The 11,790-nt window shown below is 61.0% G+C and overlaps 1 protein-coding gene across 1 annotated transcript in view; it reads right to left on the bottom strand.

Annotated features, from left to right (window-relative positions):
- MRC2 (mannose receptor C type 2) overlaps nt 1–10,473 on the bottom strand; it is a 15,898-nt gene extending 5,425 nt beyond the window's left edge. The window contains 21 exon segments of the mRNA XM_029964466.1: nt 5–150; nt 238–338; nt 860–927; nt 1,201–1,361; nt 1,680–1,715; nt 1,982–2,120; nt 2,210–2,312; nt 2,884–3,026; nt 3,235–3,452; nt 3,570–3,718; nt 3,896–4,011; nt 6,334–6,441; nt 6,783–6,937; nt 7,645–7,833; nt 8,315–8,458; nt 8,999–9,112; nt 9,293–9,344; nt 9,346–9,381; nt 9,383–9,459; nt 9,679–9,852; nt 10,119–10,473. Coding sequence (XP_029820326.1) covers nt 5–150; nt 238–338; nt 860–927; nt 1,201–1,361; nt 1,680–1,715; nt 1,982–2,120; nt 2,210–2,312; nt 2,884–3,026; nt 3,235–3,452; nt 3,570–3,718; nt 3,896–4,011; nt 6,334–6,441; nt 6,783–6,937; nt 7,645–7,833; nt 8,315–8,458; nt 8,999–9,112; nt 9,293–9,344; nt 9,346–9,381; nt 9,383–9,459; nt 9,679–9,852; nt 10,119–10,368 — 2,679 coding nt within the window. The 5' untranslated portion in view covers nt 10,369–10,473.
- Between the last annotated feature and the right edge of the window lie 1,317 nt (nt 10,474–11,790).

Raw genomic sequence — 11,790 nt, 5'->3', positions numbered from 1 at the left:
GTACCTTGCTGAGGAATTGCACCCATCCTCGGGGACAGCCCCCGGCTGTGGGAGCGGGTGCCGGAGGGATTGAGGGCTTCACGGCCGTCCCGTTGCTCCGCTTGCAGATGTAGGGCAGAGCTGTCATGCACTTCTGGTCCCCCCAGTCCTCTGTGGGGAGGGACAGGCTGGGCATGACCCCAATCCTCACCGAGCCCCTCATGGTCCTGCCCTCACCTGGGCTGGCCCTGCCCTCACCTCTGCTGGCCGTCATGTACACACACTTCCTGTCCTTGCCGATGGGCCGGGGCTTGCCCGGTGCCCAGGAGATGAAGTTGAGGAGGGACCCATCAGACCACCTGGAAAAGCAGCGGTGGGAGCACAAAAAAAAGAGCTGAGTGGCAAATGGGACCGGCTGCGTGCCCTAACTGGGGAGCGTGTCCCACCACTGCCCTCCTGGGTGAGGATCTCCATCCCAGCACCTCAGGATGGCAGGTGCTGAGCCACAGTGCTCAGAGCTGGGGATGGTGGTGTGGAGATGAGCAGGGCCATGGTGGTGTGGGAATGTGCTGGGGATGGAGGTGTGGAGATGAGCAGGGCCATGGTGGTGTGGGAATGTGCTGGGGATGGAGGTGTGGAGATGAGCAGGGCCATGGTGGTGTGGGAATATGCTGGGGATGGTGGTGTGGGGATGAGCAGGGCCATGGTGGTGTGGGAATGTGCTGGGGATGGAGGTGTGGGGATGAGCAGGGCCATGGTGGTGTGGGAATGTGCTGGGGATGGAGGTGTGGGGACAAGCAGGGACACGGTGGTGTGGGAATATGCTGGGGATGGTGGTGTGGGGACAAGCAGGGACACGGTGGCTCTGTCTGTGACTTACTTGAACCTCCCATCGTTCTCATAGGTGTTCAGCCCAATCCACCAGTGCTGCTCCTGGCCCCTGGAGAACTGCACACCCAAAGAGGACATGTCAATGCCCTGCAGGGACTGGGCGTATTTGGGGACAACAGAGGCTGTCACAGGGATCAGCCCTCCCCTCCCTGCCCTCAGCTTGCACCAGGACACAAAACATCACCTCACTGAGCCCCAAACCCACTCACAGGCACTGCACAAGCCCACTGTGACCCCAGCAGAGCCCAGCGCCCCCAAACAACATCCCTCCAGCAAAGGGTGAAAGAAGAGAAGGAAGAGCAGCCCGGGGGAGTCCCATCCCCCTGGTACCTTCTTCAGGTTCTGGCCCAGGAAGCGCAGCTCGGCCTCGCCGTGCACCGACGCCAGCTCGGCCTGGAACCAGCTGCAGATGCGCTGGGCCTGCAGCCACGTCGAGTGGTGCTCGAAGAACTTGTACTCGGCCTCCTGGTACTTCACCCACTCTTTGCTGCCTGCAGGCAGGGACCGGGGTCACGCTGAGGTTGTGACACCCCTGCCATGGTCACCCTGTCCCTTGGTCCCCGCGTGTTTTGAGCCTCTCCTGCAGTGGGCAGGCCTGATTCTGCCCAGTCCCTGCCGCAGTCCCTACAGCCATGTGGTGCACGGAATGCCTGGGCTCCCCGCCCTCCCACTGCCCTGCCCAGGATCCATCCCTCTCTGGGTAACACTGCCTGGATGCTCTGAAGGGGTGGTGCTTGTGATGGGGCAGCAGAGGCCCAGAGAGGACAGTTTATGCCCGACGAACACACAGACAGCCATGGTCAACACACCTTGGGTCGTGATCTCCGGCTCCTTCACGTCAGCACCTGGAGAAAGGGCAAGGAGAGGCTGTCAGCGGGATGCAGGGCTGGGATGCTCCCACTGATGCTTCCCTGCAAACCACCTGTGGGCTCCAAGGCTGGGATGCCCTCCCGAATACCCCCAGGAGGAACAGCACCTCTCTCTCTGACCCGGAACTGGGAATCATCCTCCCACCTCCCAAGGATTCCCCTGCACCTGCTCCGCAGCCCCGCAGCCCATCCTCCTCCAGGTCAGTCACAGCTGGGGGGCTTGGGGGCCCCTTTGCTGGTACCTTTGGGCAGTTTGCAGATCCAGTCCAGCTGGGCTTCGCACTGCATCGGCATCCACTGCAGGGAGGCCAGGTCCAGCACCGCGCACGGCCGGATGTCGTCGTCGTCGTAGTTGCTGCGGTCAAAGTTGTGGTAGAAGAACTGGGGGTCGAGAGAGATGGGCGGTGTTGGGCATTTCCACCAGCACCGGATTTGCCCCACCCCTGCACCCCAAATGCCCCAAGACTCACCCCCAGCCCATCACTCCACCTCCAGCTCCGGTCCCCTGCAGGGTCCCGCCGGTTCAGGCCGATCCAGAACCAGTGCTGCTCGTGGAGCTCTGGCTCCGACTCCCTGGGGGAAGCCAGGGGGATGGGTGAGAACACAACCCCCCTCCAAACCAGAGGGGTTTACATTTATACACAAATATCTATTATTAAATTACATATATATATATATAAAATTATATATTTATACACAAATATATAGTATACAATTGTTATTTTATATATTTGTTTATACACGATTATATATTATTTATATATACACAGATATGTATTACATTTATACACAAATATATATTAATAATCTGGCCTTTTTCTGTTTGTTTTCAAAGCCTGCCATCCCCACACACTGGAAGGCAGGAGTTGGGATAACAGGCTCAAGGCTGGAGGCGTTTGAAACCCAAGCTCCATCCTCTAATTACACTGAACTTTCCATGCCACTTCTCCCACACCTGCCTTCCTGCACATTTCCCACATCAGCCACACCTACTGATGCACCTTCTGCACACCACTTTGTGCTCAGAGAGCCCCATTCATGCCTCAACCCCCCACCCATGTGTGCCAGAGCGCTGTGAGGGCTGCAGGCTCGTGCCAAGCACCCTCTGGCAGCGGGACATGTGCTGGTGCCACCAGCTCCTCACCCAAAAATCTTGTTGAGGGTGTTGGCGACAAAGTGCTCCTCCTCGTAGCTGCCCAGGCTGAGCAGCTGGGCCCCCAGCTCCCGGCAGAACTCCTGCGCCGCGATCCACGTCTTCTTCTCGTGCAGCTTTTCGAAGGTGAACACCTGGGGGAGGAGGAACCCGCGGCGTGGGGGGCTCAGAAGCAGGAGAGGAGCAGAGCATCATCCCCACACCCCGGGCCACGCTGCCACCACCCAGCCCCAGCCAGGCTTGTGTGCTCTGGGCTGCCTCTTGCACCAGAACATGCTCCTTCACCTCCTGCACCACAGGAGGCACAGGCACCCCCCAAACAGCCACGGGAACGCCTCTCACCTTGTAGCAGTGCCGGAGTTTGGGGTCGGAGCTCCAGCCCGGGGGACAGGTGGCGGTGAGGCTGGGCGTGGGGTAGGGCCCGGGCAGCTCGGGGTTCACCGGCGTGCCCAGGTTCTGCCGGCAGATGTACTTGGCCTTGAAGGTGCTGCAGTTCTTCACCTCCCACAGCCCCATGGAGCTGCCGGTGGCCAGGGCCACGCAGCCACCCTTGTTGTAACCTGGAGCGCTCACGGGAGTGGAGGGGACGCAGCCTTAGGGTGGGGCCGTGCCGGGGGGCAGAGCCAGCACCCGCCCTGCTGGAGGGGGTGTCCCCGGGCCACCCCTGTCCCCCTTACCGGGCTGGTCGCGGTTCCAGTGCGTGTACATCACCTCGTCCCCGCTCAGCCAGCGGAACGCGCCCGTCTCGTTGATGTCCTGCAGGGCTGTCCAGAAATACTCCCCGTCCCAGCCGTAGATGAGGCTGCTCACATAGGCCTGCTCGAACCTGGGGGGCAGCCAGAGGGGGTGACGCTGCGAGCTGACACGGCCTGTGATGCCCCAGCCTTTGTGGGGTCACTCCCCACCTCAGGGGGCTCAAACCCAGCGCCGGTGTGGCACTGACCTGTTGGTGATGGCACTGACCTGTTGGTGATGGCACTGACCTGTTGGTGATGGCACTGACCTGTTGGTGATGGTGACCAGCGTGGAGCCGTAGTCGGAGCACATCTTGCGGGCGTCGCTGTAGGGGACACGGTCCTCGCCCAGCCAGAAGCAGGATGGGCTGTGCCACTTCCAGCCCTGGGGATGGGTGACAAGGGATGTCCAGCACTGCCCGCCCAGACCTCCCCAAAGGATGGGAGCAATCCCAGGGCACGGGAGCAACGTCCCACGTCCCCTGCCACCACCTCTGCCTTCTCCCGGGAGGTCTCCTGGCCCCGGCTGCCCCAGTTTGACCCCGCTCAGCTTTGAGCTCCAACAAGCCCCTGGCCCCAGGGGACGGGGCTGTAGGGAAAACAAACACCCAGGCAGCTTCAAAGCCGGGGAAAAGGCTCTCCCTGCCAGGGTCCGGCCCGGCCGGGGCGCGGGGAGGGGAACACAATCCTCCTCTTCACGCCGCGGGGCCGAGTCCAGAGCGAGTCCCACCACAGTCGGCTTTAATCCCCCGCCTTGTTGATGTTGGAGCCTCTCCGGGGCTGGAGACACAATAGTGCCTGTTTTCTGCCAGAGCAGGGAGCGGGGCGGCCCCGGGGCTGGCAGTGGCCCCTCGGCAAAGCGGGGAGGGACACGGGGGCTCATCCACAGAGGGAACACACGCCCTTCCCAAGGGTGGAGCAGCTGGGGCAGCAAGTGGCCTCAGGCTCAGGAACACCCTGGAAGGGGAAGTATCACTGGGATTCTACTCCTGGGTCCCCTGGGCACTGGAAGGACGGTGGGGGACACGTGCCATACGTAGTGTCATCAGCATGGCGAGGAGGGAAGCAGGAGTAGCTTTAGGAGATGAAAACAACCCCAAATCCCATTTTTGCCCTACAAGTTCCTGCTCCTACAGTCTTTCCCCAAAGTTGGCAAAGCCAGGTACAGACCCACCAGCTGGGTCCCTCTGGAACAACATGGATGCCCCTGAGCAGCCAAGAAAGGGCCCATCCTGGGACAGTGTGGGTTCCTGATGCCCACAGAAGGATCTGGATGTCCCCAGAGGGGTCCCCAACCAGCCCCATGCCTCAGCACCCCAAAAACCCCATGGATGCTCTCCCATACACTGGCCACCACAGGCAGTCCCTGTGATCCAAAAGAGGGCCAGGATGGGATCCTCAACCCCAACTGCTGCCTCCAGCTCCTAATGCCAGTGTGTCCCCACATCCCTCTCCAGCTCTGCCATTCCCACTGCCCAGACCTCCAGCCCTCACTGGTTCCTTTAAGGTTGTTCCAAAATTAAAGAAGGTTTGGAGAAGGGGAAAAAAAGCAGCAAAGCCATCATGAAAAAACAGCATGGTGGCTGGAGAGGACTGGGGCCAAATCCCCCAAGCAAGATGATGATCCGGGTGGCAAAAGGCATCATTGAGGATGAGGAAGGGGAAGAAGGATGGGGAAAGGTCTTTCCCTGGTTGATTTACCACTCCCAATTTGTTTCTCAGTGGGTGCATCTCTGCTGGGCACCTGGGGCCAGGGCAAAACTGTGGCTGGGGAGGCAGGAGGAGTTAAATCTCCGTGGGGACATCTTATGTGTCAGGATGTCCTATGAGCTCAGGACTGTTCTGGGGACATGCAAATGGGTGGTGATGGAATTTTGCCCACCAAGTGCCTCATCCCCAGCACCTGCTGACACTGGGGCTCCTCTGGCTACAGCTGGCAGCCCCCATATCTGGCCTGGTGTGGCAACTTGCTGTGCTGCCCTGAGCTCTGGCAGAGCCGAGTGGCTGCTGGGGTTTGGCAACGGGATGAGGACCCAAGGAGGAGCCCAGCAGCACCTCTGGGAGCTGGCCCAGCGTGGCTGCTTGGTAGTCTGAGCGTGAGAGCCTGCTCTGAAACATTGGGAGAGGTTCAAGAGTGGCAGCACTGCCAGGCTCAGCAACTGGAGACTTCGCAGAGCCACAAAAGCCACTTCCCAGCAAAGCGTGGGAACGGGGCGGCCTCAGCCCCCCGTGGCAGCTGGGGAAACTGAGGCAGAGCATGGGCTGGGTGAGAATCTGCCAGTTTGGTGTCCCCAGAAGGCCTGTGCCCCGCCCAGGGAGGGCAGCCTGCCAGCAGGCCCAGGCACGGGGCTGGCAGCCGCCTCTGTCCCGCCAGGCTCCCACGTGCGGCAGCTTTGCTGCCGTGTTTTGGCACGGAGAGAGGCAAAGGGAAAAAAATGAACATCCCTGCTGGCAGCCAAGGCAGCCCGAGGAGGAGGCTCTTGGATGATGTTCACAGACACATGTGTGTCGTGTTCCAGTTTCTTCCCGTGACCTCCCGGAGCCACGGAGGCAGCGAAGGGCTCGGCAGCCCCAGGGTCTCTGCTGCACCAGCAGCTCCCGGGCACAGACCCCACAGCTCTGGGTGCTGCCCATCAGGGCTCCCCAAAATGGTTTCAGGGAGAGCCCTGGAGAGATGCAGCCACCTCCAGCCCCAGGGGCCCCTCACCTTTCGGCATCCATGGTCATCCTCCTCCTTCTCCTGGCTCACCCGACCCGGCTTTTTGCAGATGGACGGCAGGGTCTGGTTGCAGGGGCTGTCGTTCCACCTCCCTTCCTGCACGGTGGGAGAGGAGCAGGAATCAGCCTATCCCGACAGCCTGGGGAATTCCCCAGCCCACTCACCCCCACCTCGGGTCCACAGACTTTCCTTCCCTACACCAAATCCCTAAGGATGATGTGCTGGATCCCTCCCATCCCAACAGCTGGGATGAGCCAGGTTCAACCCAGCTGGAGGTGCTCCCTGAGGAATGCCTTCCTCAGGCATGAGGATAGTGCAGTGCTCCCTTTCCCCCTTGGGACCTTCCTATTTCCCCTCTGGGACCCCAAAACCCTCCTGAATTCCTCTGAATCCCCCCTGTCACACCCCCTGGGCCCCCCTGCCCCCCGGGCTCTCACTGGTCCCCAGATGGTGACACAGTCCTCCAGGCTGTCACGGAAGTTGTTGGGCTCGAAGGGGTGCCAGTACGTGAACCTCACAGGCGTCCCGTCCGACCACTCGAAGTTCATCTGCAGCTTGAGGTCATTTAGGCCAATCCAGAGCTCCTCCACATCTGCCAGGACAGGAGGGGAGGGCGTGAAAGTTCCTCCTCCTGGCTGACATTGTGCAGAACCCACCAGTGACACGAGCCCTGCAGGGCTCAGCTCTGACCCCGGGCAGGAAAGGGCACAGCAGGGCAGCTCCTGCCTGCAAGGGTGGACCCCCAGAGTGGGAAACACAAGGACATGGACCCCCAGAGTGGGAAACACGGGGACATTTGCCAGCAGCTTTCAGAGAGCAGCTGGCAGCAGCAGAATGTGAAAGTCCAGACCTGCAGGCTCAAGTCCAGTGAGCTACTGGTTTTCAACCATTCCCTTCCATCCCGTCCCAATCTGCTCCCAGCTTGGAGGCTCCAGCATTTCCCCTCCTTGCTCCACCCTCCTATGGCTCATTGCTGGTCTCCTCCAGCAAGTCCAGCAGGACTTTGTTTCCCCATCTTTTCCTACACTAACCAGCTGGGACCAGCACCATTCCCAGCTGCAGCTGTGTAGTTTTTCCTCAGCACTGCAGGCTCCTGGGAACAGCTTTCACATTTGCTGGATGGGGGATGCACCCGGATTACGGGCTCCTCCAAGGAATACATCACCTCCCAGCCTGGGGCCTCCACTCCCTGCACAGCCACAAAGTCAACTCTGCAGCCTCCAGCACACCCAGGGACATTCCCACGGACCCCACAACCGGATGGGAAGGGGGCTGCTGGCACAGCGGGCTCCTCCTCACCTTGCTTGATCTGCTTGGTGACGAATTCCAGCTCGGAGAGGGTGTGGATGCTGACCAGGTCCCCCCCACTCCTCAGGCAGGTCTTCTTTGCCTCCTGCCAGCTCTTCTTCTCTCCCACCAGCCGGTAGCAGTTGGACTGGAAGGGCTGCCAGCTGGGCTCGCAGTCCACCTTCACCTCCGACCACGAGTCTGGCAGGACACAAGGCAGCCTGAGGGCTCCTGCCAACCCTCCAGCCCCGTCCTTGGCAGGGAAGGGGCCGCAGTCCCACAGGGTGCTCAGCACAAGCCAAAGCCACGGTGGGAAAGCCACGGCCAAAATGTAACAGGCGGTGGCAAGGTGAGGGAACGGCAGCTCCAGAGCTCCGGGGACAAACCAAATCCCTCCTGTCTGCAGAGGAGCGAGGGTAGAGCAGAGCACAGAGCACCCCCTCCCCTGGGGACCCACTGCTCTGTGTCCCTCCCTCACCACCCAACCCGGAATGGCACCGAGCACTTCTCGGAGATGACTTCTCCCAAACCTTGGGAACCCTGAGGAGCACAACCCCTGCTCCGCACACCCGGGGCAGGCCGGGGACACCACGGGCACCTCCGTGGGCAGCATCCCCTGGCCGTGGCGGGGTGGGAGCACACCCAGTGTGCCCATTCCCCGTGCTGCTCCTGCCCTGCTCACCCGTCAGGAAGGGGTCGGCCGTGGCGTTGGGCTTCTTCTTGCACACGTAGGGGAGGGCGATGCCGCAGTCGCGGTTCTGCCACCCCCCCGAGGACTCGGTGCGGATCACCCCGCAGTTCTCCTCGCTGGGGTTGTCAGGCTGGTCTGGAGAGCAGGGTGAGGGGGGACAGGCTGCTGAGGAGCCACCAACAGAGCTCTCCCCGCTCCAGCACCAGTAAAACCCCATTTATTTCATTATTTTCTATGATAAGATGTGATCCCGCGTGCCCAGGTGGCAGTTGGGGGTCACGATACCAGACCTGAACTGCTCTTGCCTGTCCCCAAACCTGCAAGGGCATCACTGTCCCCACGGGTGTTTCTGAGTCCTTCTGCTCCCTGAGCACCTCAGGTTTAGGGAGGGGTGTCTGCAGCTGGGGACCCCACTCCAGCACTAAGCAGGGATGCAACACTCCAAACAAGGAGGGACCACCGAGGGTTTGCACATGTTCCCCCTCAGCACCCTGTGTCACCCCTCCAGCTCCACAGATGTCCCAGCTTGCTCCAGTGCCCCCTGGGCCTCTCTGTCCTCAGGCAGTGAGGGGACACCCTGCAGCAGCCCAGGCCACCTCCCCTGCCACGTGGCCATCTCTGGTGGTCACAGGTTGTTCCCCAGCCCCCCGTCACCACCACGACCCCCTATCTCACCACTCTCCCAGTTGAGGTACTTGAGGGGCGAGTTGTCTGACCACTGCCAGCCTCCATTGATGTCCAGGTCGTTGAGCCCAATCCAGAGTGTGGAGCTGTACCCAGTCAGGAGCCCTGAGCCAACACAGCCAGAGGGGCAGGATCAGTCCCCCCAACCCCAGCTCAGTCCCCAGCCTGTCACCCCCTCAAAACCAACCACCCGGGGCAGGCAGAGCAACCTGGCAGTGGCAATGCCCATGGTGCCACCAGCTCTGCCCAGGCAAGGAGGGCACAGCCAGGCTGCCACGGCCTCACCGTTGATGTAGGTCTGCTCGTGGATCTCGGTGATGCTCAGCAGGTTGGCCCCTTAGCTGACTCACACTATTCCAGGCCCCCCGCCACGACCAGCGTCGACTGGAAGTTGAACTGGTAGCAGCTGTTGGTGAGATGGTCCTTGTCCCAAAAGGTCTCGCAGTCGTTGCCTGTGGGGACGAGCAGGGTGAGCACGAGCAGGGTGAGCACCCAACACCCCCAAAATACCCCAATAACCCCGTGAACCCCACAACCTGCTGCTCCAGCACTGCAGGCTGCTGGCAGGAGGAGGGACGAGGCAGGACGTCAAGAGAGAGGAAGAAAAACCCCCAGGAGGGATGGGCACGGAGTTCCTGCTTTTCCCCATGGAATGTCTCCCCCCTACTCACTCTTTATGGGGCAGAAGCCCCAGCGCTCATCCTTGCCATAGTCCTGGGTGGTGGCACACCAGAGGTGCCCGTCCTCCCTCCCCGTGCTGGTGCACTCATGGAACCACTGGTTGTCGTACTTGAAGGGGATGGTGCAGGGCTTCCCGTGGGAGTTGCCCTGGATGGTGTAAATCTCTGGGGGGAGAAGAGGAGCTCTTGCTTGAGGCCGTGTCTACAGGGCTGGAGGGAGGTTTGGGGTGAGGGGTGGTGTGGGAGGTGGTGTGGGGGGCAAGGGTTACCCAGAGGCTGCCCCGCTCCCCACCATCCCGCCCCAACCCTGCCTGGGTTTCTGCAGCCCCAGGGAGCCGGGACCGAGCTGGACCCGCCCGCCGCAGCACCGCGGCCTCCGCTCATGTCTGGGGTTGGGTTACGGCACAACACGGCGCCCGAGGGGGCATTACCAGAGTAGGGCACGGAGCACAGGTCCTCCTCGGTGCCATAGGTCCTCCACTGCGAGCCCCGTGCCTGGTCCCCCCTGTCCAGGGAGGCGTTGGCGGGGCGGGGGCGAGAGGTGCTGCGAGAGCACTGCTCGCCGAAGCCCCGCGGCAGCTCCCAGTCGCATGTAACCGACTCGCGTCGCACTCGTGGTGGCCAGGGGTGCAGCCCCGCCGTGCTGTTCCCCCCGTGCCACGACACCCCCAGGCACTGCATGGCCCCCACGTTGAAGAGGCGGTTTCGGGAGACCCATTTCCACTGCTGGGCCGGGGCGCTGCCGTTGCAGCCCTTGGCCAGTCGCACCAGCGAGTCCTTGGTCTCCAGGCAGCCCTGGGAGCCCGTGTTGTAGATGAGGAAGACCTTGGAGTCTGGGGAAGAAACAAATGGGAAGGGGATGAAGCATCACTGGGGACTCAGCACGTGCCACGCATCCCCTCCAGCCCCGACAGGACATCCTGGCTCCAGGCACAGCAAGGTTTGGGTGCATCCCTGGGACCTGCTTCCTGCAGCACTGGCACAGAGTTTGTCCTGATGCCTGGGAGGGACTCCAAGCAGGGTGACACGGGTGGGTGTCTGCACCCAGGGTGGCATCACCAGGTGTGGCTATTGGGCCTCGGAGCCGGAGCGGAGAACTCACCCGCGCTCACCACGTCACTGGAGTGGTTCAAAACTGAGCTGCCATGGGCAGCACTTGGCCACAGCATTCCCAGGCATTGCAACGAGCCTGTGCCAGTGCTGGAGGAGCCAAGGGCTTCAGCACCAGCCATCTGCTCCAGGCTGAGGAGAACAGAGCAGGGACACGGGGAGCGCATCCATCAGTGCCGGGGGTGTCTGGGGACCTGCTGAAAGCTGCAGAGCAGACAGCAATGCTGGGAGAAGGTCTCCCTTGCTGTGATGGAAAAGGCCTGTACAGCCCCAGCCCATACAGAATGTGGTGTCAGGACCCTCTGGAATCCCAGCCCAGGCGTTGGGAGGCGGGAGCTGAGCGAGGGGAATCAGATAAAACACAGCCACGGAGGGGAGACAGGCTGAGCTCAAGCCCAGCTCCACACACATCCCAGGGCCCTGCCACGGGCCAACCCTGCATCCCCACGGCAATTCCCTGATCCCAGCATCACCTTGGTCCCACCCCACCACGAGGCCCCATCCCAAAACCTGTATAAACCAGTAAATCCTGGACATCACACTGGGACTCGCTGCTCCAGCTGACCTGCCATTTTTAAGGGATACTTTATTTATTCCAGTGAATGTTTCTAAGGTAAAAAGCTGCCCCAGGGCTCCTCACCACCTCGACCTCCCCCAGTGCCCCAGCAAGAAGCTGCCCAAAGCACCACATCAACACCACCACTTCTGTTGTTCTTTTTTTTGTCTTAAAACGACCCATTTTTTTCCACCACAAGCGTTCACCAGAAGTCCAAGAGAGCTCACGGGCCCCGCTATATTTAGCTCTGGTTTGCTTTGGTTTTTTGCCATTGTAGGAATTTTTTGGGCTGAAAAGGTTTTCATTTCCTACTTCCCACCCCCAGCCTCACCCTGCCCCAGCTCTGTTGTTACAGGAGGCTCCTGCACATTCGAGCGACAAACATCTCAGCTCAGAGAACTTCCTTGCCTTGTCTGAAAGGGAAAAATAAATGGAGG

The sequence above is a fragment of the Manacus vitellinus genome, unplaced genomic scaffold (assembly GCF_001715985.3).
Source record: "Manacus vitellinus isolate BGI_N305 unplaced genomic scaffold, ASM171598v3 scaffold_72_pilon, whole genome shotgun sequence".
Classification (NCBI taxonomy): Eukaryota; Metazoa; Chordata; class Aves; order Passeriformes; family Pipridae; genus Manacus; species Manacus vitellinus.
The sequence above is the reverse complement of the archived record's forward strand: the minus strand, read 5'-3'. Positions and strand labels throughout refer to the sequence as shown.